This window comes from Vipera berus (assembly GCF_964194415.1).
Source record: "Vipera berus genome assembly, chromosome: 1".
Lineage (NCBI taxonomy): Eukaryota > Metazoa > Chordata > Lepidosauria > Squamata > Viperidae > Vipera > Vipera berus.
This window is the reverse complement of record NC_138202.1, coordinates 42,134,266-42,158,766: the sequence shown is the minus strand read 5'-3', so window position 1 is coordinate 42,158,766 and position 24,501 is coordinate 42,134,266. Positions and strand designations below refer to the sequence as shown.

The 24,501-nt window shown below is 38.4% G+C and overlaps 1 protein-coding gene across 2 annotated transcripts in view; it reads right to left on the bottom strand.

The window, feature by feature from the left end:
- Positions 1-24,501, bottom strand: part of BTBD7 (BTB domain containing 7) — a 71,135-nt gene that overhangs the window by 37,081 nt on the left and 9,553 nt on the right. The window contains exons 2-3 of one of the 2 annotated variants that reach the window (XM_081344683.1): positions 12,933-13,120; positions 9,175-10,254 (exon numbers count right to left, since the gene is read on the bottom strand). In XM_081344683.1, the coding sequence (XP_081200809.1) occupies positions 9,175-10,254; positions 12,933-13,014 (1,162 nt within the window). In that variant the 5' untranslated portion in view covers positions 13,015-13,120. Of the gene's footprint in view, positions 1-9,174; positions 10,255-12,932; positions 13,329-24,501 lie in introns of those variants that run through there. The other variant, XM_081344684.1, reaches the window with a different exon arrangement.

Below are 24,501 nucleotides of genomic sequence, written 5' to 3'. Positions count from 1 at the left end.
TGAAATATAAATAAAATTTTCTGTTAATGGGGGGGGGGGGGAAATCAATTTAGTTTACAAATGGGGAATCTTTGGGAGGGGCAATTAATTTTAATAAATTCCATTAAAATTAATTTTTAATGCTCTGTTTTTTCCAGTGTGGCCTCTCGCCAGTGCATATATAATTGTGTCAAATGCATACATACCTTTGGAGGAAAATTAGGCAGGATTAGTTTCAGTGAGAAGCAGGGAATAGTTCAGAAAATAGAGAAGCTGACAGCATAAGCTCACAAAGCAGGGAAGATAGGCAGCATACAGAATTTTTGTGCCCATAGAGTCCTCCAAAAATGGCATGCTGAGTGGCCAGCTGCTTTTTCCTCCCGCCAACAACTTCCCTCCGCCCAGTACGCTCCCACAGAGAGGGCCTCCTCAGGGTGCCACCGGTCAAAGAATGCCGACTGGTGGCCCCCAGGGGGAGGGCGTTCTCTGTGGGTGCACCGGATCTTTGGAACCATCTTCCGGTCGAGCTCCGGATGGCGCCCGATCTCCGCTCCTTCCGGCGCGATCTTAAAACCCATCTCTTTGAACAAGCTGGCCTGGCCTGATGGGACGGGGTTGGATTTTATAAATGGATTTTAACTTTTAATCTGTATTAATTTATTACGGGCACTGTTTAATTACTTTTTAAAAATTTTTAATTTTTGTATCTTGTTTTTATGTATTGCCCTGTTCACCGCCCTGAGTCCTTCGGGAGAAGGGCGGTATACAAATTAAATAAATAAATGAATGAATGAATGAATGAATAAATAAATAAATAAATAAATAAACAAACAGCTAATTTTCCTGCTAAAGCCGGTTCTTTGACAGTATGCTCTCCAGATTGAAATGGGAGCAACTAGGAATGACTCAAAATGACCCTTGAATAACCAACCGTCTCAGATGATCTTTTAGCTGGGAATTGGAATCTCAATGGCTGCAATTCTTGGTAGGAGCATTAAGAAGTTGCAGTTATACCATGTTTTTTAACCCCTTTTCCTTTTGGTTGATTTTTTTTTTAAAAAATATGCCTCTGTTTTGACTGCACGCTTTAGTTTTCTTTTTCTTTGTGACTTTTATCTTCAACTGTTAATTGACTGACTAAATGTTGATTTCCTCTAACCCCTTGCAGGATTTTAATGTTAATTTTTTGTGCATTTTTACTGTTTTATTTTGGAATTGTGAATCACTTTCACTTTCACCATATGGAGGTCGATGGTGGGAGGACTGTTCCCTGGGTAGTGAAAGTGGTCTGATTTCATTTACATTTACACCAGATTTTTACTACAGGGATTTAGTATTTTAGCGCAGGGCTTTTCAACTCTTTCACCCATTCTACCACTTTTAGGATATGGCAACATCCAAGTATCACCAGTCGCCTAGCAAAGTGTCAAAAACTTGATGACCCCCCCAAAAAAGGAAAAAAGTGATGAAGTACAGGTAGTCCTCAACTTACAACAGTTCGCTTAGTGACTGTTCGAAGTTACAATGCCACTGAAAAAAGTGCCCCTCAAGCCACAGCCGAGCAAGTCACCTGCCTGCCCGCCCGGTGGCGCTCTTCCTCCTGTCCGAGGTTTTCATTGTTGTGAGCATTTCTGTTGAGGATTGGCAGCAGGGGTGGTGTGGGGTGGTGTCTAGTTTTTATTCCCCCCGTGTGCTGGGTGGTTGCAGCAGGTTTTGGTCATTTCACATGACCCTGGGACACTGTGACTGTCATAAATATGAATCAGTTGTCAAGCATCTGAATGTAAATCACAAGTCCCTGGAGATGCTGCAACATTCCAACTGATTGGTGCTTCTTCTGGGATCAGCAAAGGCACCAGGATCAACACCAAGCTCCAGCTGGAGCCTGGCGCTGATCCTGGCGCTTCCGCTGAGCCCTGACAGCCCTGAAGAAGCGCTGATCCTGGCGCTTCCGCTGAGCCCTGACTACCCTGCAGCTCCAGCCATCTCTCGCTCAGGCTTGTGCGGTGTTGCCACCGGTTCAGCTCATTCCCCTCCTCTATTACCATTTTTCTAGGATGTCACGTACCACCTGCCAGGTGCCAATGTACCACAGGTGGTACCTGTACCACTGGTTGAAAAGCCTTGTTTTAGTGGTTTACTAGTTTGGTAATTTATTTTATTTCATTTTATTAAGTTTTAAAAATTCTGGCTGGTCTTATTTCTTTTAACCTCTGATTGAGAACTTCCCTTTCTTTTCTGTTCACTTTTTATTGCCTCAATTTTTTCTGCAGTCATTCTGTTATGGTACATCTACTTCTCCTGTCCATGAGACGTTTATGTTTTGTTGTGAAAGCTCAGCTACAAGGGGCTAGATTAGAAAATTAAACAACAATAAATTAAGGATTTTGAATATTATAGAGCAGTGCGGTGGCTCAGCTGAACTTGTCGGCTGGAAAGCCGGTAACCCAAGTTTGAGACCTGAGCTCCATGTGACAGGGTGAGTTCCCATCCTTGCCCCAGCTCTTGCCAACCTAGCAATTCGAAAGTAAGCAAATGTGAGTATATAAATAGGCATCACTTTGGTGGGAATGTAATAGCACTCTGTGACATCATGCTGGCCACAAGACCACAGAAATGTCTCTGGATAGCACTGGCTCAGTGATCTTGAAGCAGAGATGATGCCCCCTATAGTCAGCAATGACTAGCAGAGTAAAATCTGCAGGGACTCCTTTTTTACTTTTTTAAAATATATATACAGTATATATATCATATATTCCTGCCAATGTCCATAAAAAGAGATATAAAAGAAAGTCGAGAATCTGATCATCTTAATGTTAAAGCTCTTTTGAAATAAAAATATTTTTAACTTACAATTTAAAATTTAAAATTCAGAATTTGTTTTGATAAATTTACAGAGGTTAACAGCAGCTAAATAAGACTTAAAATTGGATGGATTGGAATCTTGATTTGTTGCTTGCAGATCTGAAGGAGAATGAGCCTGGTTTGAGAATTGCAGGATTGTTGGAGAAGGGTAAAAGGGGCATGAATTCAAAAGACTTAAGAGATGACAGAATTGATGAATGATGGCCTGAACTTTCTTTAAAAAAAATTGATGGAGATTGGGGGTTGAACTTACTATATCCAATTAGAAAATAATTGTCAAGAGATGTTGCATTTTGACTTGCAGGAAAATTCTTTGAACAACAAATGCTGTGGAGATATTTACAACGGAGATTTATGACTTTGGAGAGTGAGATACAATTGTTGGGAAAAAAATCCCAATAAAAACTTTAAGGGGAAGTTTTACTGTTAAAGAATCAATTAAGGATATTTGATTCTGGATGGATCAGAGATAATGACTGCAATGGTTTATAATAGATCAGAAGCTGTTGTGGACTTTCTATAAGATAAATACAATACAGATTGTTAATAGGGAGCTCTGGAGTTTAACTTTGTTATTGGCTTTACCTGTTAACTATTTTTTATATAGTAAATAAATGCCAGGTCAAACTGGTTGGTAAACAGAACTGTAGAAGTTCATAAACTGTGGGCCCGTTTCTTGAAATATGTTTATCAGTATTCAATTGGGGGGATCTATACGTATGTGGGTTTTTTGACACATTTTTATGTCACGTTTTGCTTTTTATGTCTTGTATTTTTTTTCCTTTTGGGGGGGGTTGTATTTTAACTTTGTGAATAAAATAAATATTGAAAAAAATCTGTGTCCATTTGTAATCTGTATAATTGTCCTATTTTCTCAGAGGTTGGAGGGAATGAGCATGCATTCTTTTGGCAAATAGCACAGCCAGTTTACAAATATGCATGCATTGTTCTTCCTGCGTTACATTTTCAATTATAATAATCCAATGCCTTTTTATAAGCTTCTTACTGATCTTAAGTTTCTCAAATATGTCCTCAATATGTCAAAGAAATTATGTCAAGTTATGTTTTTGCATAATCTGCTTTTTTTTTACAAAAATACACTGTTCTTTCAGAAATCAGAAAGCTTCCTTATGGAAATGCAGAGGATCCAACAGCTATCAAAAAAAGTTGTAAGAAAAACATGACTGCATCCCCAAGGGAAAACTGCCATAATCAAAGAAAGGTCCAATATGGAATATCTATTGATTTCAAAAGCAATTCATCAGCCTCATTTTTCAACTGGTCCTGAAGTATATTTCTTTTTTATTTAGACTGGATTGGATTTGAGTTATTATTCCTAGTAGATTTTAGTTTAAGTTCCCAGGCAGTAGTAAACTGTGACAAACATTCACTTATATCAAGAAGTTAACACTGTTCCTAATGTGGTATCTGAGTATCTAGATTTTCACATGATAAAACAGCTGAGCAGCTGGGAAAAAAGCATAATATCTGAGTATCACAATATTCCAATTTCACCCAGTAAAATTATAAACAGTAAAAAGAAGGCTTTTTACAAGTTACATCACTACACTGATCTCAGCAAACATCTGCCTCTTTCTCCCAGTAACAAAAACCACAGATCCAAGAAGAAACTTTTAAAGAACTGTATGTCTGAGAACAGCAGCAACATGATACAGTAGGTAATACTCCAGTTACCAAAATTAATATTGTGGTTCACAGGGCCACAAAACAAATGTTTTCTTTAAAACTCTCCTTTGGCTATAATCTCTCATTTCATAGCATGCTTTCATGCAGATATATACTTCCTAGCTAGACCTAAAAAAGGTTGTGTTTGTGATTTTATGAGTCCAGAATTTGAAACTGAATCAGAATCTCTGTTCTAGTTTATAAGGCATACTTCTGGATATTCTAAAATATACAGGACTCTGTGTGAAAGACAGTATTTGGTTTCTGTCACTTTTTAGCTATATGTCATTGTTCATGTTTTTCCCTGGTTTGCCTGGTTTATGTTGTTGTTAGCTGCGAAGTCGTGTCCAACTCATCACGACCCTATGGACAATGTTCCTCCAGGCCTTCCTGTCCTCTACCATCTTCTGGAGTCCATTTAAGCTCACGCCTACTGCTTCAGTGACTCCATCCAGCCACCTCATTCTATGTCGTCCCCTTCTTCTATTGCCCTCAATCTTTCCCAGCATTAGGCTCTTCTCCAGTGAGTCCTTCCTTCTCATTAGGTGGCCAAAGTATTTGAGTTTTAGCTTCAGGATCTGGCCTTCGAAAGAGCAGTCAGGGTTGATCTCCTCTAGGACTGACCGGTTTGATCGCCTTGCAGTCCAAGGGACTCGCAGGAGTCTTCTCCAGCACCGTAGTTCAAAGGCCTCAATTCTTTGGTGCTCAGCCTTTTTTATGGTCCAGCTTTCACTGCCATACATTGCAACTGGGAAGACCATAGCGTTGACTATACGCACTTTTGTTGACAGGGTGATGTCTCTGCTTTTTAGTGTGCTGTCTAGATTTGCCATTGCTTTCCTCCCCAGGAGCAAGCGTCTTTTAATTTCTTGGCTACAGTCCCCATCTGCAGTGATCTTGGAGCCCAGGAAAATAAAATCTGTCACTACCTCCATTTCTTCCCCATCTATTTGCCAGGAATTGAGAGGGCCGGATGCCATGATCTTGGTTTCCTTAATGTTAAGTTTCAACCCAAGTTTTGCACTCTCCTTCTTCACCCGCAACAAGAGGCTCTTTAGTTCTTCTTCACTTTCTGCCATTAGAGTGGTATCATCTGCATATCTTAGGTTGTTGATATTTCTTCCGGCAATCTTAATTCCAACTTTTGATTCATCTAGCCCTGCCTTTCTCATGATGTGCTCTGCATATAAGTTAAATAGGCAGGGCGACAGTATACAGCCTTGCCGGACTCCTTTCCCAATTTTGAACCAATCAGTGGTTCCATGTACAGTTCTCACTGTTGCTTCTTGGCCCACATATAGGTTTCTCAAGAGACAAATAAGATGGTCTGGTACGCCCATCTCTTTAAGAACTTGCCACAGTTTGTTATGATCCACACAATCAAAGGCTTTAGCATAGTCAATGAAGCAGAAGTAGATGTTTTTCTGGAACTCCCTAGCTTTCTCCATGATCCAACGTATGTTGGCAATTTGATCTCTAGTTCCTCTGCCTCTTCGAAATCCTGCCTGTACTTCTGGTAGTTCTCGGTCCACATACTGCTGGAGTCTAGCTTGTAGGATTTTAAGCATAACTTTACTAGCATGAGAAATGAATGCAATGGTGCGGTAGTTTGAACATTCTTTGGCACTGCCTTTCTTTGGAATTGGAATGTAAACTGATCTTTTCCAATCCTGTGGCCACTGTTGAGCTTTCCAAATTTGCTGGCAAATTGAGTGTAGCACTTTTACTGCATCGTCTTAAGATTTTGAATAGCTCAGCTGGAATACTATCACCTCCACTAGCTTTGTTGTTGCTCAGCTTTTCTAAGGCCCACTTCACTTCACATTCTAGGATGTCTGGCTCGAGGTCAGTGACCACCTCATTGTGATTATCAGGGACATTAAGCTCATTCTTGTATAGTTCTTCTGTGTAATTTTGCCACCTCTTCTTAATCTCTTCTGCCTCTGTTAGGTCCCTGCCATTTTGGTCTTTTATCATGCCCATTTTTGCATGAAACGTTCCCTTCATCTCTCCAATTTTCTTGAAAAGATCTCTGGTCCTCCCTATTCTATTGTTTTCTTCTATTTCTTTGCACCGTTCATTTAAGAAGGCATTCTTATCTCTTCTAGCTGTTCTCTGGAATTCTGCATTCAACTGGGCCTTTTTCTCCCTTGCCTTTCACTTCCCTTCTTTCCTCAGCTATTTGCAAAGCTTCCTCAGACAGCCATTTTGCTTTCTTGCATTTCTTTTTCTTTGGGATGGTTTTGGTTTCTACCTCTTGTACAATGTTGCGAACCTCTGTCCATAGTTCTTCAGGCACTCTGTCTATCAGATCTAATTCCTTAAATCTATTTGTCACCTGTACTGTATATTCAACAGGGATATGATTTAATTCATACCTGAGTGGCCTAGTGCTTTTTCCTACTTTCTTCAGTTTAAGCCTAAACTTTGCAATGAGAAACTCATGGTCTGAACCACAGTCAGCTCCTGGTCTTGTTTTTACTGACTGTATAGAGCTCCTCCATCTTTGCCTGCAGAGCATATAGTCAATCTGATTTCTGTGTTGACCGTCTGGTGATGTCCATGTGTAGAGCCGTCTCTTGGGTTGTTGGAAAAGAGTGTTTGCTATGACCATTGTATTCTCTTGACAAAATTCTATCAGCCTGGTTTATACCCCCAGCTAAATGTTAAATTATATTATTTGCATATCATATATAGATATTAATGTTTTTCCAAACTCACATTTCAGGTTAAAAGTGCAGCAATTATCTGAGTGAAATTCAAAGTATTGAAAGGAATGTGTCCATAGAGAAACATAACTGATACTGCATGTCACGTATTTTCACTTCTGTAAGTGCAGGTAGTCCTTGCCTTATGCTGGTTTATTTAATGGTGATTTAAAGTTACAAAAGACTCAGAATATTGGCTTACGACTAGTTACAAGTATTGCACCACTCCCACAGTCATGTGATCCCAATTTGGGAGCTTGGCATCCTGCTCACATTTATGGTAACTGCAACATTTTGTGGTAACATTATTGTGACTTTCCAGCAGGCTTTAAACAAGCAAAGTCAATGGGGGAAGCCAATGACTACATAATTCACTTAATGGCTCTGGTAAAATTGGTTGTAAAATCAGCAAAGGACGACTCGCTTTATGGCTGCATTGACTTAAAATCACAATTGGAACTAGAATTTCCATAATTCCAAGAACTCCTTGTGCATTAATCCTGCAATTTTTCACAACTTTATTATGTTCAAACAGGCTTCCTCACAGATACATGTTCTAGAGATGCAAATTTATTTCTGGAATTTCTTTTGCAATGCTCTAGCTCAGACATGTCAAACACAAGGCCTGGGGGCCGGATCTGGCCCACGAAGTGGTTTCATGTGGCCCACGAAGCCATCTTGGAAACAGTGAGGGAACGGCCCCCACTGCCTTGGCCCTGGCCCAGAGACCCTCCTTCTGCCAGAGACCCTCAGATCTGTCCCATTCCTGCCCAGGCCCCCATAGGCACCCTTGATGTGAACGATGTAGAGCTGGCCATGCCCACCCAGTAGGCCATACACACTCTAGCCACGCCCACCCAGTAGGCCACGCCCACCCTGGCCATATCCACCCGGCCCCCTGAGGGCAACCGCAATGCTGATGCGGCCCTCAATGAAATTGAGTTTGACACCCCTGCTATAGCTTGTATAAATCTCCTTCCTGTGCACCTGGAAGGGACTTTTGTATCCAATCCATGCAGAGACATCTAAATACTTTTGATTTATATAATATGTTTTGAAATGTAGGTTCATATGCGAAGCAATAATAGGCTTTCAAAATTAAAGCCATTTTGCAGGATGGAATGTGCCTTTTTGTAACTATGTAATAAAGCAGATTTCTAGCAAATCTTTTAAAATAAATCTATTAATTAGCAAGAAAATACTTTATTGGGTAGTGAACTTTCATAGAACTGCTAAATCACTTGCTTGGTTATTTGGGAGAGGCTCTATTTAAGTAATAAATGAACATCAAACATTCAATATTTAATTTCCACATCTCCCAAACAAAAGTGTGAAAAACCTTTCCCTGAAACCCCAGAAAGCTGCTATCGGTTGGTTTGCAAGACCAAACAATAATCTGACTGTAAAGAACAGTTTCATATAGATACTGCTATATAAATTAATCACTTCTAATACAGTTATCTTCTGCTTGTTTGAAGAGATCGATCAAGTTAGGAGCCAACTGTTTGTAAAATAGTACATTGCTGATAATGTCCACCATAACTTACAAAAAGAGGAATATCTCTAGTACGCTGACTATTATAGCCACGCATGCATCAAAACCAAGTTTTTCCCCCTCTACAACTTAAAGATGGTGCACACACACACACACACACACACACACACACATATATGTGCGCGCACAAGCACACACAACACGGAAATAAACCTCATTAAATATAGCTCTGTTCAGTTAATTTATTCTGAAAAACATATAGTTAATTGACTAAAATTACATGAAACTAATAATAATTCCAGAGCAGGATAATTTTAGAAACCTCACCTAGAAAAGAAGGGCAGGAACTATCAAGAAATATATTTTAAAGAAAGAAATTTTAAAAATCCATTCAGATTTAAACATTGCAGTGTGCTTTTAAAGGATAAAATAATTATTTACCTTGTGCAAGCATACTGAACTCCAGGAAAAGTGCTATGTGGTAAAGTTCCATAGCTTCTTCAGCCTTTGTCATGCTTGGCTTTCCTGCTACAAGAGCCTGGACCTCACTTAAACTCCCTACTGATGGACTGCTGTGCAAAATAGAGAGGTCCACCAAATCTGTATACATACAGTTTAAAATTACCCTCACGTATTTTTTTGGTATGATAGATTCATCTAGTATAATCCTTGTTGGAGTCCTTAGTGTTCGATCTGTAATTTCTTCTCCGGTTCTTATCCTCCTTTGTAGTAAATGCCGGAAGAAAGGTGAGCGCGATGAAATAATAGCTTTGTGTGCTCTGAGCTCCTCATCTAAGCAGCTCTGACTTCCGCCATAAGCTTCAACAAGTTCAGAGTCAGATGAAAAACTGAGAACCACATCATAATAGCACATGTAATCCAACAGCCCTCGCATATCAACATCTAGAGAATTTGGTGTTCCAAATTCCTCACTAAGCTGCATGAGAATGTCAACATTTTGAAACCTCGAATCTTCCATCCCAAATTCACCTGTGTATAGGTAGTGCAGCAAAGCAGAAAACATGGGCAGGTCAATGCCAGCTGTATTGATATCCATTATAATCTCTGCACCATATTCTGGTGAGGAAGAAAGTAGGGTCTTAAAAAACGGGCACCTTGCAGCCAAAATTGCACGATGCACAGGGAAGCAAGTCTCTTGAAATATCAGATCAACATCTGTGCAGTATTTAAACTCGTACAGTTCAGCCATGTCTTTCTGCAGCGTCCTGGCTTCTGGTCTCGCTAAACTAGCTTGCAGAGAAAGTTCTTTTAAGGCTGACGTGCCTTCATACTCTTCCACTAATGCATTGACATCCCTGACATCCCAGCCTGAGAGTAGCTCACGCATCTGTTTGGCATGATCAGCAGACCGGTTGGACTTTCGGCGCTTAATAAACTTCTTTTTGAGGGTAGCAAGGCCAGAGCTTTTCTTTTTCTTATCTTGAGGTTTCTCATGGCCATGCTCAAGGCTATAAAGTTTAGATTCACAGCCATAACCTTGATGGGAATAGGATGATGTTCCTGAAAGAAAGGGAAAAAAACACAACTGCCTGAAGCCCAAAGTTAGGGTGTAAAAATGAGTGAAATGCACTGATAGGAGTTTTAAACTATTATATGGAAAATGTTCAGAGTAGTTTACAATAAACTAGCTCAGTGGGTTAGGACGCTGAGCTTGTCGATCAGAAGGTTGGCAGTTTGGCGGGTCAAATCCCGAGTGCCGCGTAACAGAGTGAGCGCCTGTTACTCGTCCCAGCTTCTGCCCACCTAGCAGTTCGAAAGCACGTAAAAATGCAAGTAGAAAAATAGGGACCACTCCGGTGGGAAGGTAACAGCGTTCCGTGCGCCTTTGGCGTCTAGTCATGCCGGCCACATGACCACGGAGACGTCCTCGAACAAGCGCTGGCTCTTCGGCTTTGAAACGGAGATGAGCACCGGCCCCTAGAGTCGGAAACGACTAGGACGCATGTGCGGGGGAACCTTTACCTTTAGCAAAATGTAGTTATAAAGAAAATGTTGTACAAAATTTTGCATACAAAAAAAAACTAGTGGAAAAGCTATTATTTTTATTTGACTACCCAGGTCTATCCAACAAAGGAATCAATCCTGGCAGTTTTCAACTGTCAAGACCCCAAACTTTTATTTAGCTGTAATTTGCAATACACGGACATTTTGAAAAATGAAATATTTATTTACCCTACTTCTTTCTCTTTCTACCTTTCTTAAACAAAATAGTGATGGCAGTATTCTAGGAACTGATTTTAAGTCAAAATGGTTATATGAAAAGATTTTTAAGAAAATAAACAATTTTTCTCTTTTTACAGATATGAAAAAAAATTGGCTGGGGTCATTTATCTTTCATCTGGAATATGTAACTGACTGGAAAAATCCTAGTTGCATTCCTGTGGTTTTACTATTTTTGTCTATCCCATGTCTTTCATTCTTCCATTTTTGTGGATTAATCTTGTTTGCCAGTTGGGGAAAGCTAATACACTAACATATCTTGTAAGATTTGCCATGAAAAACATATTAAAAGACATCTTACACAATTACTGAATTCTGCCCACATCTGTCATTATTTTCCAAATCTTGATTATTCTTTCTTTTTATTTGATCTTCTTGAAAATTTGGCATATAATGTATATGGCTGTGCATCTAGCATTTTGAAATATTTCTGGTCCTGTGGCAAAACTAAAGATTAATTTTTAGTCTTATTTTTAATCTAGTCTGATGTATATTTAACTGTATTTATTTCAACCACAGCAATGTCTGACCTAAATGAGCACCATACAGTTCCTTATATTTGACGATTTTTGCTTGAGTTTTCCTTGTTGACTCTTTTGTAATTTTGCAAATGGATTATAGACCTGGCCAAACATGCACAGAATTTATATTTAGCAAAGGCTATGACATAGCTATACTTTTTTTAAGATTTGTTGCACAAGACTTCCTCTCTCCTAAACCTATAAGCTACTATTAAGTGTTATATGACCTCGGGCACACTTTCTCAACATAAATGTTGAAACTTTTTGCTAATCTAGTCGTGAAGTCAAGTTATAATGGCCTGGGAGTGGCCTGGTTGTGGGGGCCATGAGGTAAGTGGGTGCGGGGCTTGTGGGGCAGCTCCACCCACACCTGCCTTGCCTCACCTTGTGGCAGCAGCACTGATGTGATGTGCGTTCTCCTACCCCATTGTGGACATGAGCATCCAGATGGTGGACAGAGTGGGTGGGCGGCCACAATATATGATGTCCCCCGATCTTTGGTCTTTTGGTCCCCACCCCAAAAATAAGACCGCGTCTTATTTTTGGGAAAACATGGTAAAATCCTTTTTGGTGTTTAGCTTAGCAAGACCCATAAACTTATGCATTCCAAAAGATCCATTTTGTTAAACATTTTAAACCCTGACCACAAGTGGTCAGTTTTTAACATGAGTAAGACAGAAGATTTTAAAATATTCCAAAAAAAGTGAACAAAAGGACCACAGAACATAACTTATTACAAGATGCAAATATTGAAGTCATTGAGGTTTCAGTTGAACCCCTGACAGGGCTTAGAGTTAATTAATGCTTAAGATTTATCTCTAGCAAACCTACCATTAGGTCTGCTAACTTCATTATGTTAAAAATGTACTTATATCAAGTTTTTACTGCTAGCATATCCTAAGAAAATAGAATTCTATCATTCTAAATTTGAAATCAAAATTAGAACCCACAGAAGAAAAATTCCAGTGGTTAAATATCACCCCATCTGTTCTGGTTTGTCTTTTTGTGGCAACAGACAGAAATTTAAAAGATCCTTGCAAGAATTAGCTCTGAAATTCTGAACACCTTTAATGTTACGTTATTCTGAGCCAATTATATTTTAAAAGCTGCCCATTAGATAACTTCAAGACTTAGCTATTTCTAAAATATGCATCCTTTCTCACTTTGTCTCTTGATATAAAAAAGTTGGTTTTCCCAGCGTGCATTTGGGTACTTTCAGGTTTAACAAATGAGACAGAATTATCCATTTCCTCTCATCTGTTCATAAGTATCCTTTGCAAGTGAACAGAATTTGTAATAGTATGATAGATTTATCAAATGAACTGCTGCTTAATATAAATTATATCAAAAGTGCCTTCGAGTTAGCCATGATTACAGACAACATACGGCCTGGATAAGCAATGTAAACATTTTAAATGGAGAAACGGAAATACTTACCTATGAATGTCTGTTGCGCCTGAGAAATTCCCCCTACCCTTGGGGAACACGAATGAGGATAGTTTGAAGCATTAGCACCCATCTTCTTTAGTCACTTGAGCACTCCACTTCCTGGCTCATCAGCGCACAATTCCATAACCCATGATAGAACTTAAGACACAGTTCAAGTAGGAGCTTTTTCCCCATTTCTGAAAAATTGCAAACATAATATTACTACCTTTCCAAGTAGTTACATGAACACTGTAATGATTTAAGTGACCATATACTATTTGTAGTGAGTTTTCTTATTAATGCAGCTAAAAGTAAACATGCATAATCTAATCATTTTTGAAAATTAATTTTGCATCCACCTATTTTGTCAAATGAACTAAACGTTCACCTATAAAGGTTTGTGAGATATGAAATCCTAATATCTAGAATTTATGAGTACATAAAAGAGGTTGGTTTAGAAACACATACTCTACAAACAGTATACATAGAAGCCATTGACTGCAATATAATATATAGTAGCTAGATTATGTAACCTTCAAAATGTATGAACAGATTATGAAGGCAGGCAGGAACAAAACACAAAAAATTAAGATCCAAAACAAAAAGCTTACAGCAAAGACTGAATGGGTAATACAGCTAAAAGATAGTTATATAACGTGCAGATTTTAGTATGGTGCACTTAAATATAATTTACATTATGTATGGGCAAGCTAACATTCTCTTACCAGCAATGAAACATGGATTTGTGCGAGGTACCAAATGTTTACTGACTATAGAAAAACTTAATTTACAGTCATTAAGTTGGAGATACTATTAAAACAATTTTTTTTAGTGCTGATACTGTTACACGGCCATAGTTAATTGGCTATTATTACAAGAAATTCTAATTAAATTTTGTGTTAAGCTTCTTTTTGAATTGAGGAAGATTTGATATTTCTCAGAATTAAAAGAAAAAGGGGACAGGGTTTTATTGTTCAGTTCTACAAAGTAGCTGGATAATAGCTATTATAAGTTTAAAGAGAGACACTTTGGTCTAGTGGTTAAGGCACCAGCCCCAGAAACTGAGAAATTGTGAATTCTAGTCCAGGGGTGTCAAACTGCCAGCCCGTGGGCCGGATGCGTCATGCCAAAACCGCACCCAGTCCATTGCTGGCAATGGGAAAAAAAAGTTGCGATACATTGTGACACATCACATGATGTTGCGAGTTTGACACCCCTGTTCTAGTCGCTATCAAGTATGTATATGAACCATGGTGGTGCAGTTGTTAGAATGCAGTATTTATTTATTTATTTATTTATTTATTTATTTATTGATGGGATTTATATCCTGCCCTATCTCCCGAAGGACTCAGGGCGGCTAACAACAAAACATATAATAAGTACAGAAATCAAGATAAAAATAAAATTGAAATCATCTGTGCAATAAATTAAAATTAAAGATTAAAAAATAAATTAAAATTCTAAATATAATTAATCAAAATGCCTGTCAGTCCAGGTCAGCCTGGTGGAACAGGAGTGTTTTGAGGCCACGGCGAAAGGATTGGAGGTTTTGGGCCATCCGAAGCTCAGGGGGGAGCTGATTCCATAGGGCTGGCGCTCCCACAGAGAAGGCCCTCCCCCTGGGGGTCGCCAGCCGACATTGCCTAGCTGACGGTACCCTGAGGAGGCCTTCTCTGTGTGAGCGTACTGGACGATGGGAATTTGTTCCCGGTAGCAGATGGTCCTGCAAGTATCCCGGGCCTAAGCCATGTAGTATTGCAGGCTAACTCACTGCTCACTGCCAGGAGTTCGATTCTGAATAGCTCAAGTTTGTCTCAGCCTTCCATCCTTCCGAGGCCGATAAAATGAGAACCCAGATTGTTGGGGGCAATATACTGACTCTACTTAGAGATGGCTGTAAAGCACTATGAAGCAGTATAGAAGTCTTTAAGTGCTATTGCTATATTTATGCATGCAACAAACCGAATGATCTTTCTAGGAATTAAAAATGTTATACAAATCCAAACACTTTAACATACTTCAAAATAAAAGATTGTTTCAAATTAGCAAATGGGCTGGAATACAATTTCACAAACAAAACTGTCAGATACATCGCCAAATCATGTTTTATTCTTGTACAAATCATGACTTTACAATTGCTCAATCTGGAGGTTACTTATTTGTTCTACTGTATTGTTCTCCAGTATCCCTCCACAATCAAGAAATCTTCTATATCTATTATACTTGGCTGAGAGTACACACATTCCTGAAAACACAAGTTAATAATCTATTTTTCTCTCTCTCCTCATGTTTAGCTGTAAGTTCTCAAGCATAGAGGTGACAATATACTAAGTTTTTTTTTCCTTTTTATTTTTTTATCTAAAAGTCCTAAAATCAAGGGAGATACCATGCATTTGTGTAGTTAAGTCACAATGAGTTTCTCCAGTGAATATGGGAAAATTCCATTGCAAGAGGTTTAGTCACTGGAAAAAATTAAAGGAAAATTAGATAATGGATGGGAACAGCAGAAACCCGGAAACAACAAACCCCTAAGAAACCAATTAGAAGACATTTTATAAGAGGGGATAAAATCTCTATTTTGTCTGTGTTTTTACATTAATATTAAGTGCAACATAGATTCTAATTTATTTGATAGATTGTCATAGCTTGTTCAACATGTGTGCGTTTATATGAGAATTTGGAAGTGAGGTAGCTCATAATGCAAAGGCCAATTTCATCAAAAAGCTATTGCCCAAATACTCCAAAATTTAAAAATAAAATCCACTTAGCCATTCTTTGAAAGAACCTGACAGATCAGGGGTCCCCAACCTATGGTCCGCAGTCTGGTACAGCCCCCCACACACTCGCAGTAGCACCACCACATGGGTACTAGCGACTCCATTTGCACATGTGTAGGGAGGCTAGCACTGCTGCCAGCATCATGAGGCTAGCACTGCTGCCAGCATCATGCACTTGTGCGCGTGCGCCAGCATGTGTATCATGGGTGCGCATGGCCCATTTGCGCATGCATGCAGGTGCCAGCGCAAGCGCCATGGGTGCACGTGGCCTCCTTGTGCATGCATGCACACGCTAGCACTGCCACCGTGCGCACACCCTTTTACGTATGTGTGCGTGTGGCTGCGCACGTGCTCATTTCCCTGCTGCTCCCTTTCCTTCCAGACTGCCAAGCTGGAAAGGTTGGGGAGCTCTGTGATAGATGATGATAATTACACTGTTATATCTCCATTGTTATAAGACCTTCACCAGGATTCAGATAATCACCTAGCTCAGGGGTCCTCAAACTTTGTAAACAGGGGGCCAGTTCATTGTCCCTCAGATTGTTGGGGGGCTGGACCACAGCTTGAAAAAAAAATGATTATAACCAAAGCATCCTTAGCGATAGGATGGAGATCACCAGGATAGGCCAGGAGAAGGGGGCAAGGGCATGGCTGCCATGAAGTTATGGATCGGCTACCCACTGACCTGTTTAATCTCCTCTGCTCTCTTCCCCTCCTCTTTTCTCTTTGGTGCAACTCCAGCTGACTACTCTTCCCAAGGCTGCATCTTTTTTCTCTTTCCCTCTCCCGCCAAAACCACCTGCTTTTATAGCCTCCCATTTCCGCCCTCCTCCTCCTTTCTCTTCTGGGTGTGCCGTAAGTGCCGATCTTGGGGCCTTTGTCTGGCCCCAGCAGCCCTCGAGGCAAGACCTGCGCCACGCCGCTTTGGCTCATTCCCTCCTCCCACAAGTCCTGCGCTGCACTGTACTACCAACATTCACATGGCGGGCTGGATAAAAAGGCAAGGCGGGCCACATCTGACCCACAGGCCATAGTTTGAGGACCCCTGACCTAGCTGGATAAGATCAAAATCCAACAATATGCAAGCAGGATTTTTTCCTTCTTATTAGTTGTTTTTTTCATTCTGGGTAGAAAAGAATATACATTCAATAGGTAGTTTGTGTCAAACAGGAAAACAACAAAAAGTATTCAGGTAACGTCAAACATTATTCATCAATTAAGGTAAACAATGCAAAATATTTAGATCAGCGGATTGTGTCCCCCACACCAGCACTGTCAACCATGTAACAATGAAGAATGAATAGAACAACTGCTGCAACCTTGTTGTGAGCAATCCTACCTAGTTTAGGATTGCTCACATATAGGTAGTCCTCATTTAGCAATCACAATTAGAACTGGCAATTTAGTCGATAAGTGAAACATTTGTTATATGAAACGGCATAAGATCATAAACGGCATAAGATCATAAACGGCTTATGATCTTACTTTAGTTTTCCTTTCATTTATAGACCTGCGAAGGTTGGTTATAAACTTTTTAATCACTGTCCTAACTGTGAATGGTTGCTAAATGGGCAGTCATTAAATGAGGATTACCTGTAGTTATGCTCAGTTTGGAAGATGCAATGAAATCATTTTAAATTGTCTTATGGGCCCCAGATTTGGTTGTACTGGCTGTAGATTATAGAAATTAAAATCAAACATCTGGAAAGCAACAAATCTCCTCCTGTCCTCCTAATTCAACTTACAAAGGAGGTTGGGTGGGCTGTTTTAGAAACTAGGCATACTGACTAAAGTTTAGATTTTATTATTTATTTATTATTTTCCTTTCTAGCAATTATTTTTCCAGTATAGTGTAGTGTTAAAGTCAATGAGCCAGAGACCAAGAGATACGAGTTCTAGTCTTACCTTAAACGTGAAACCAGTTGGGCAATTTTGGGCCAATCACTCTGTCTCAGTCTTTGGAAGAAAGCAACTGAAAATGCTTTTAAAAACTGCAGAGATTGCTACATGAAATTTCCAAGAGCCAAGTTTGATTAAAAACTGGGTGGGGCTAGCCCAACTTTTAAAAGACCTTAGGTTTCAATTCTATGCATACTTATCCAGACGTAAGATCCAGATTCTGAACCTTTTATATATAGCCATTATAAAATTCAACAGAAAACCTTCATGAGTTTTTTTTAAAATATAAAACCAAAGCCTAAAAATCTAAAATATTTCTCTAGTCCTGATGTTCACGTTCAAAATTTATAATCTCTGATTTCTGGAAGAGGACTATAAACCAATCACTAATATTTTTCCACTGTTTTTTAAGATTACGGTTTTCCATTCATCATTATATACTATTAGTTAAGGAATTGAGAAATGGTAACTCTTCTTAAATAAATGCCACCTTCAGGATAAATGCACATAATTGCACTATACAATGCATGAAAGGCTTTTCCCAAATTAAAATCAAAACTGAAACATGATGTAAGGTCAGTTCCTACATGTGTCCCTAATACAAGTATCTCAATTTGAGAGTTCCTACCACTTCTGACAATTTTAGAAAGTTCCAAAAAACTGACAATAACATGAGGCATTTAGGCTTACAGCAAACTCTTTAATTCAACAAAAGCTATGTGTGCAAACTGGGCCTTGGGTAACAGCCACCTTTGAAAACAAGTTTTCTCTCAACACCAACATTTTCATATAATTTTCCAATGGTATTTCAAAGAGATTAAATGATAAGGTACAGTGCAGAAATGCCTATTATACAGCCAAGTATTTTATACTTTCTTTTTACAACCATACACATTCTCTCAAAGTACTAAAGTAACCTAAACTACAGAGGAATTGTTAATATGTGCTCTAGTAATATGAGTCAAAAGGGAAAAAAATCCTACGCTATAAATTAAGAGCACAGCAGAGAAGCTTCTAGTGAGGAGTGGTAAACTGATATTCCCTGGTTAGTGGGAGAGATTACAGCCCAAAAGGCAGCTGGATGCTGGATGTGGACCACCAAAAATCTCTCTGGAGAAAGGAGAGATCTTGAGATTGCCCATACATACTCTGGACAGCTGTTTTTACTGTGAATAGAAGGCAGATACAGATGTTTTTGCAGTCTCTTGCAAACAGATAGGAATCATGAGATTTTTACTGAGCTCAGAGATGTTAATCTAGTCTTTTACGGACTTAAGGTTTAACCAAACTTCACTCTTAAATCACTTTGGAGTTTACTTTGTTTAAAACTTTTTGTTAAATATTGAAAATTTTCAGAACCCCAAGTTGCTCATATTCATTAGGTGAGTCCTGCTTTAATCATGTGAATAAGGAAATTGTGAGTTTAAAATTTTGCAAGAAACAAAATGGAAGGGAATAAATGACAAAAAGGGTGATTACAGTGTTGATTTCAGATAATGTTAAACGGATTAAGAGTTCCAGACTTGGACTTCAGTTAAAAAAGGCCTTTGAAGTTAATTAAAAGAATCTTTCCCATGGGAAGTCTCATGTTTGTATCTGGAAACAACTGACAAAACAACTTTGAAAGTTGAACACTAGAGGGCACCAAAAGGAAATTAATGTATCAATGGCTACTTTATGGGAGTTCTATGATGAATGGGCCAAAAATGCAATCATAAAGTTATATGCTATTAAAGAATTAAAAGGTATTATTGAAGAGGAACAAGTTCTATCAAATCGAACTGAAATTGATTTTAATGTGGAATTTAAAATGATAGCCTATAAGAAAGATAGAAATAGCAGATTTAGAAATGAAACTGGACAATGATTTAATACAAACTACATACAACATTAAACCAAGAGTGATGTGAATAACTTCTCTATGTTGGATTTATAAAAAGAATTTGTTGAAGCTTTGTGAGAAGAGAGACTCAGAATATGAACAGTGATGTGGATAATTTTCTTCTACTGGAATTACAAAGGGGACTTCACAAAGATGCCAATGGTTCTGAAAAAAGAAACAGGGAGACCATGAGAAAGCAGAGGTTAGGAGTTTGTTTGAGAGAACTAAAGATTGTTGGGAGAAAGAAGAATTAATACAAAATTGGTTTGTTTGATCAAGATTAACACAAACGGGTTGCTATTTTTGGGAATGTTTAATGGATTTTTGCTGATTAGAACTGTATGATGATTCAAGGATTTTGCTTATCTGAAGAGAGAAAATGGGGGTACGTTTAAATAGAAAGGGAGATATAACTATAAAGGGAAGGGTTCAAATTGGATTTAGTAAATATAATTTACAAATAATTATTACTGGCAATCTTTAATAAAATTTTGTTAATTAAAATGGACAAATTAGATTTTAAAGACTGGTTTATAGAGAATGGGGTGAAGATAAGGAATGAAGACATGGTTGGTTTTAAGAAACAGTGAAAAGTTAATATTGATAGTGCCAAAAAAGATTGATAGTACCAAAAAAGAGCTATCAAGGAGAAAACCACAGTCCTGCTAACACGGGAAGGGTAAGCTACTGTACATAAATAGACTGCAAATCCCACACTCACCAGCATTAATGTTATCCAGATGGTTAATGAAATGTCTGCAAGCAAACAACTGAGCTCAGAGAATATCAAGGACTCCACAGATGAAAACTAGATTTTAAAAAAACATTAGTCTAACTTTTGGGGAAAACGGAAGGGGAACTCTCAAGAATAAATCAGGTACATAGATATTCCTCTGGAAGCTAGATAATTTCTCAATAACCAGTTCCTTTCTTGAATCTTAAAGAGCATTCATCCTTCCCTCATCTCAGTCTGTATAACATTTGCACAGATTAAACAATAAACCCCAAAATAAATCTGCCTGCATCTATTCACCTATAGTTGGAATATTATTGTGTTCTGGTATCCACTTTTTAATTCTGAACAATAAGGTTAAAAGTAGTATGCAAATTACTTTTAAGAGTGATGTGGAGAGAAAGGTAAAATATATTTATTATTGTATTCTGAAAACTTGTGCTACAAATTCATGTTAACACAACCAATATTGTTGCAACTTGTTAGCAAGACCAGCTAAATAATTTGTTTTTATAACTTTGTTCTAATTACATGCATGACTGCTTTATTTTATCAAGTTTCCATGTCTAATAACATTATCTGCCTCAAGTATGAAATATCATTAAGTGTGTGGTATAGGACACTTAATCCATGGAAAAGAACATTTTACCAGCTACCTGGGGTTTCATCATAATTTGATGTCATTTGCAAACTTACCTAAATAATGGCTCACCCAAATTCTAAATCATTTTTAGATGTTAAAAACTATAGGTCCCAATATAAATACCCAGGGACAATTTATTCAATTCAGTTCATTTTCCCAATGCCATATCTCTCTCCTTCACAGCAAAAGGGACTGCAAAAGGCCAGTTAAATGTCATTTTCAAAAAGAATGAATATTTCCTTTAAACTCTCAAACCATTACTAATGTATTTTGTGTACAAAACACATTTTGTACAGCAGAACACATAACTATAACAGTAACATCAAGCCTAGATCACCCAAAATTCATTCTTCAAAAATGTTTGTTGTTGCTCTCAATCATACTTTGTGTCATGAAAACAGAACTGAGCAACTTTTTAATTGCCAGAGGCTATGCTTAACATTTTTGGGGGATGGATAAGAAAAACTACAGCGTAGGGAAAAGAGTGGATGTGAGGGAATGAAAAAGTTATATTTCAACAAAAACACGTTTCTGCTTTAGTCTTCATTTTAATACATTAAATCATTTAATAAAAGAAAACTATACACTAGCAGTATTAATAGCATAACATCATCTTAAAATTAATAATATAGGTAGTCCTTGATTTACAACAGTTCATTTAGTGACCAAAGTTACGACACTGAAAAAAATGACTTATGACCATTTTTCACACTTATGACCGTCGCAGCATCCCCATGGCCACAAGATTTACATTCGGATGCTTGATAACTGACTCACATTTATGACGGATGCAGTGACCTGGACTCACATGATCTCCTTTTGTGACCTTCTGATGAGCAAAGTCAATGGAGAAACCAGATTAACAACAGTGTTACTAATTTAAAAACTGCTGTCATTCACTTAACAAATGTGGCGAGAAAAGTCGTAAAATGGGGCAAAACTCATTTAACAAATTTCTCATTTAACAACATAAAGTTTGGGCTCAATTGTGGTCATACGTTGAGGACTACCTGTAATGATACTAATCAAAAGAAAAAGGGAAAAAAGTAGAAAGGTAGGAAAATAAAGACTTTGGTTATAAATACAACTATTCTAGAAAATCTACTGCAAATCAAATGTGTATTTTTCTTTTCAGTGTTGAATATTTCATCAAGTCACATTATCTAAAAATCCCATAATATCAAAGAGTCTCACAGGTAGTCCTCACTTAATGACAGTAATTGGAATTAGTGGGCCGTTAAATGCAATGTCATATATATCGCATTACTGAATGACAGCTATCCCAGCAGCCCCCACTGCCATCATTAAGTATGGAGCACAGGTCATTAAGTAAGGATCTCAGATTATCACAACTTGCAATTTTCCCGCTGGCTTCCACAGCCAAAGTCAATAGGGAAGCTGGTAGGAAATCACAAGTCCTGGGTGGCTCACAAAGAGATTGATGTGCAGGTGAGTATTACGGAGTGAAGTGGGCGTGGATGCTATGGCAAGTGTTTGCAAGCTGGAAAGGGGATTGTTGGTGGTCAGGGAAAGGGTGCTGTGGCCCAAGCATCGCTGGGATCTCAGACTCCATAGTGGGACTCCTTAGGACAGGGGTAGGGAACCTTGGCTCTTTTATGACTCGTGGACTTCAACTCCCAGAATTCCTGAGCCAGGAAGTTGAAGTCCACGAGTCATAAAAGAGCCAAGGTTCCCTACCCCTGCCTTAGGAGAAAAAGTGGTAGGAGTAATTTGCAACCTTCCCTGTGAGCTTCCCCATCGATTTTGCTTGTGGGAAGCTGGCAGGGAAGGTCTCAAATAGTGATCATGTAACACTGTAACTGTTGTAAATGCAAGCTGATTGCCAAGTACCCAAATTGTGATCAAGGGTGCTGAGATGGCCAGAGCTTCAAGGACTGGTCATAAATAACACTTGTTCAGCAGAGTTGCAACTTCAGACAGATGCTGAATATGATTGTTAACCGAGCACTACCCGTCTTTACAATTCCTACTTACTTCAGTCTCACATGCAGCAAGAGGACAAGCCCCAACCAAATGGTCTAATGAATTACATTTCATTAACAAGACAATCAATCCTTATAAAACATTCCATGCAATGTCCAATATACATTAAGCTTTTATAAAACATTCCATGAGATGTCCAATATACATTAAGCTTTTTTGTTGTTACATGACACTTGTTTACAAACAAAAGAAAAAATCTTTGTGACCCTGCATTGGTTTGCCTTGTCAAAATATTCAAGTTAATTTTTTCCACAGAAAGCTTGAATGATTAACATCAATTTCATCAATTTCCTTTAACTATGTTTTTTTTAAAAAAAGGTTACTGACTTATGTGGTATAGTTAATTCTACCCAAGGCTCTAATCACTGTAGACCAGGGATGTCAAACTGCCGGCCTGCAGGCCGCACGCGTCATCCGGAAGCCGCACCCACCCCATTGCCGGCAATGGCAAAACTCTCCTGATATGTTGTGCAACGTCACGTGACGTCGCGAGTCTGAAATGTCTGCTGTAGACCTTCAGAAGCAGTGAATCGGCCAATTTTGTTTTCTTTTTCGTTTTTTTCTGTTTCCTAGTTTAAAATGAAAGAAACTGCCATGGCCAAAGGGTGCTCCAAGAGTTGTCAATGGCCACATGTTGCCCTGGGATTACAGTTACTTACGTTCCTTTAAAGGAATTTCTCATGGATTATCTTGATGTACATACACTGCTGAAGGAGGAAAGAGATTAAAAACATTATTTTTCTTATTGCTCTTCCCATTAAAATGGAAAATGTTAGCTTCTAACTAGGGCAGTGAGTGATGTATCTGCCAAAAGCTCATAATTGTCTTGTTTTATTCCTTTCTCCATACAAAAAAAGACAATCCGGTTCATATCTTACTTAGTGAAATTGCTTTTGTTTCTTTATTTTAAATTGTATCATACAACTACAACAAGAAAATAAGAAGGGACAGGCTATTCTCACCTTAATATGGCAACTTATTGAAGTTCAGACAGCAATTTATTTATTCAAAGTTATGATGAGAAAAACCGAATAAATATGGTGCTTTTGCCTAATGTACTGCCTCACTTCTCTCAATATGAGTGCAGTTTATTAATTCAGATCTGTCATTTTGAGAAATAGTTCTAAGTACAAATTAACAACTTTGTAGACAAATAAAGGGCAGACAAAGGAAGAAACCTAACAGATGAGATCTCCAGAGACATCAAGGACTTCCAGTTTATTAACTAAGCTTGGCAAATTATGATCAAGCTACATACAGTTCTGCAAAGATCTGACAGAACTGCTTTAAAAGCACACAGCCAAGACTAGATTGTTTTGACAAACACGTCTCATTCTGTCTGTATTTTCTTTCAGGATTTTAAAGAAAGAAAACCAACTGTTTCCTTCTTACCAGAGTCCATTCTTAAAGACTAGAAACAGATGAAGACACTAATTCAGTCAGAAAAGATGAGTACTTATATATGTTCTGTGCACTATTTATTCATACTGAAGTTATACGACTGCCCATTTTAAGTAATCGTTAAAACAGAATAAAAACAACATAACAAAATCAACTACTGTAACTAAATCTCATCCTATCAAGACTGAGAGGCTGCGACTGTTAGGGCCCCCTAGATCTGGGGATATTCTAATATTGGA